This window comes from Dermacentor silvarum, chromosome 10 (assembly GCF_013339745.2).
Source record: "Dermacentor silvarum isolate Dsil-2018 chromosome 10, BIME_Dsil_1.4, whole genome shotgun sequence".
Taxonomy (NCBI): Eukaryota; Metazoa; Arthropoda; class Arachnida; order Ixodida; family Ixodidae; genus Dermacentor; species Dermacentor silvarum.
In genome coordinates, this window is record NC_051163.1 from 89962490 (window position 1) to 89965943 (window position 3454).

The 3454-nt window shown below is 52.0% G+C and overlaps 1 protein-coding gene across 1 annotated transcript; it reads left to right on the top strand.

Annotated features, from left to right (window-relative positions):
- Window positions 1-1256: 1256 nt before the first annotated feature.
- On the top strand, window positions 1257-2967 carry LOC119431689 (putative nuclease HARBI1). Its single transcript, XM_037699168.2, has 3 exons — window positions 1257-1726; window positions 1800-1941; window positions 2444-2967. Exons 1-3 carry the CDS (start codon window positions 1271-1273, stop codon window positions 2935-2937), a joined length of 1092 nt encoding a protein of 363 aa, XP_037555096.2. The 5' UTR covers window positions 1257-1270; the 3' UTR covers window positions 2938-2967.
- The last annotated feature ends 487 nt before the right edge of the window (window positions 2968-3454 follow it).

The following is a 3454-nucleotide window of genomic DNA, read 5'->3' on the forward strand; positions in this document are numbered from 1 at the left end:
AACTTGCCGAAAGAGAATAGCCTTCTTTAATGATGGCCGACACTCAAGAGGGACGCGCGCACACCTGCGCCCTTCGTCGTCTTCTATATAGCGATCTTGTGCCTGTAGTGGGCAGCTGACTTATGACGATCGGTGCCTGGGGCGCTATAACGTAAAATGATTCCAAACTGTTTTGATTCCAAATCCACGATCGCCGCTCGCTGATTGGCTCATATTTCCGAGGCCGCGCCCACCTCGCCGGTGCGTCAAGCGACGTCACGAAACCGCAAAAACTGACACGTCATAGTGACGTTTACGCACTACTTATGCTAAATTATGCCGATCAAAACAGGGGCCGTATTCTGTAACGCTTCGGTTTTCGAAGGATTCGGTTTGGCGGTGGCGTCACATTGGGGCGGTCCGTTGACGTAATGAAAACAAGTGAAAGGACAGAGACCAATCGGCGCGAAGGTTTCGTTTTGTGGCAGTGAACGTCACAAACCGAGTAAAAATATAGCAATTTACGAGCGCTTCTTGGTAAATAAAAATAATTTGTTCATGGTATTGATGAGGTTTACGTTTTTCATCATGAAACGTGTGCGAGTTGTAATGGTGGTGAGTGACTTAACGAATTTTGTTTACTTCGGTTGACCCATTTATGCCGCTAGGTGGGACGTCGTACGCTAACTTCGCGTTGCGGCCAAAATACACACTCAAGTTCATCGCACAGTCGGAGCGCTGTCTCTTTTGAGAATCTGAATTTTCGCCTGAATCCCTCGTCTGTCATCTCAAAGGCGTCTTGTCGACGTCGAGGTTGTCGCTGTCTATCACGGAGGCTCGCTAAAAGCACGATAACAGGTGCCACAGGCACCGCACACGCCGTCATTTTGCTCCGAGTGCCGCTATCTCGCCCGTGCACACGGCACGCACAGGCTCTGCGCACGGCACACCGCGCTTCGGATCAGACCGAAGCAGCGCGCGTGGCTTCGCTTCGTAGCAGACGACAAATTCGGTTTCCGCGTGATTGACATGTGCGTGACGTCATCAAAAAATGCGTTCGCGCCCTGAGGCGATGGCGTCACCCAGGCGGCGACCAATCGCTGCACGCAAACCGAATCCTTCGAAAACCGAAGCGTTACTGAATACGGCCCCAGGAAACATCGCGGAATCACCGGCGAGTGACCCGTTGCGTTTGGAATCAAAAATGGCGGCGTTCTTCCTGGTGCTGGCGGCGGCGGCTCGTCAGCTCTGGCGGAGGCACGGAAGGAGGGAGGCCGAGGACGCGTTTGACATGCCAGACGACGTGTTTCGGCAGCACTTTCGTCTGAGGAAGGAAACTGTGCGGTGGCTGTGCGACGAAGTGGCGGAGGAGCTCGCAGGCGTGCGATCAACAGCGCTGTCGGTGGAGCGACAAGTGTTGTGCACGTTGCGTTTCTTCGCGACGGGCAGCTTTCAGGGGTCCGTTGGGAGCGGGGAGACGATTGGCGTAACGCAGCCTGCGGTCAGCAAGTGCGTGCGACGCGTGGCGGAGGCAATCGTCCACGCCGGGACTCGCAACAAGTGGGTCCACTACCCGAGGACGTCGGAGGAAAAGGCGGCCGTGAAAGAAGGGTTCCTTCGACGCGGCGGCATTCCCGGCGTCATCGGCTGCGTGGACGGCAGCCTTATTGCCATCATCGCACCGAAGGGCGACAACAAGGCGGCATACATGTGCCGCAAAGGCTTCTATGCCCTTAACAGCATGTTCGTAAGTATCGTCATGTTTGTCTAATTTGCCTTTCATAGCAACGCGTTGCTGATGCTGTGCACGCTTTCGTCAGATTTGCGACGCAGGCATGCGGATTCTGGCCGTCGACGCTCTGCGACCGGGGTCGGATCACGACGCACACGTCTGGAGAACGACGTGGTTGCGTCGTCGTTTCCAGGAGGGACACATTGCCAAGGCCGGCGAGCACCTCCTCGGTGAGCAGAGGGATAAAATTCATACAGTTGCCTAGCAGCACACAATAAAGTGTACTCCAGCCGTAAGAGTATATGTTGGAAGCCCTAACCGTTTATATTATAGTAGCGTGTTAAGTATAGGTTACATAGGCGGGCTGGTAAATTTTTTAATGAGTATCTGCTTGCAGCAAAATGACATTTAACTGCTGTATTGCAAGCTAATGTAAATTAGTGTACATTACGAAACAAAGAACGTTTGTCTTGCCCCATTATTTTTTACACTGACATTAATTCGAGAATACAGACAACTCGGCCAAACGGCCACCTTGCTGAATGCTAATAATATGAAGTTTACTATTTACCACCAGCTATTGTTATCTGTGCTCATCACAGCAGCATCAAGTGCTCAGCCTGTACATTATTTTATTACAGCCTCTGTGTAGTAGGTGTATGTAACATGACTCACTGCTTCACTAGCTCAACCATGCGCATTTGATTTGATACCATTTTTATGCTCGTGCAGGTGACAGCGGCTACCCCCTGGAACCATGGCTCCTGACTCCGGTCCCAGGTCATCCTCCCGCTCACACTGCAGAAGGCAGGTACAACACTGCACACGCTTCCATGTGGTCCATAGTGGAACGCTGCATTGGACTTCTGAAGAGCCGCTTCCGCTGCCTTCAGAGGTACCGTGTCCTCCACTATGAACCAGACCGCGCAGCCAACATCGTTGCAGCGTGTGCAGTGTTGCACAATTTGTGTCTTGATGAAGGTGACAGTGCATTTGATGAGGTTGATGATGATGACAGCAGCAACAGCAGCAGTGACGATGAAAACAGTGGCCCCCTCCCACTTGTAGTTCCCCGAGCGAGGGCAGCACGCATAATGTACCTGAAAGGATGTGCTGCCCGTGAAAATGTAATTACATTATTCGGAACCACACGACAGCAGCACCAGCACTACCTGCGAAGGGTGCGAAGGCGGCTGCGTCGGCAGCAGCACCGACAGCAGCAGTAAACGTGCCTGCAGTGTCAGGCACATATGCCTAATAAAGAGAGGGAACCAACGTGAAGGCGTATTGGCATGAGTGGATAGCGTGGTGTTTTTTTTTTTTTTTTTTTGTAGAATCTGCTAAATTACCACCATTGCTTTCACATAGCGTGTACCAATGAGCTGTCGCAACTGGAGATTATTGCATCATTCCACTGTGACACTACTTAGTAGCTGTGGATAGACAACGTTGTGGTCATTAGCAGAATGTCGTAGCTACTTCTCTGGGCAGCAGGAGTTTGCTAGTTGAATTGCTGCTGCTGCTGTTGCTACTGTCGTCTTGATGCATTTATCTGCTGGTATCACCGCCACTGTCACCGCCGTCTGCACTGTGCATGGGAGGATATTGGACTTCGTCTCCTCGCTTCCTGCTTGGGCCGCAGCAAAGCACACTTTTCGCTCCATCATATGTACTGTTCTTGCACACCTTGCAGGCACCACACAGCTTTGCCACACAGCCTCCGCACAGTTCCTTTTCAACAGG

Coding starts and splice junctions, on each gene's coding strand:
- LOC119431689 (XM_037699168.2), top strand. CDS start 1,271: ATGCCAGACGACGTGTTTCGGCAGCACTTTCGTCTGAGGAAGGAAACT. Junction 1,727..1,799: donor ATGCCCTTAACAGCATGTTC/GTAAGTATCGTC, acceptor CGCTTTCGTCAG/ATTTGCGACGCAGGCATGCG. Junction 1,942..2,443: donor GGCCGGCGAGCACCTCCTCG/GTGAGCAGAGGG, acceptor ATGCTCGTGCAG/GTGACAGCGGCTACCCCCTG.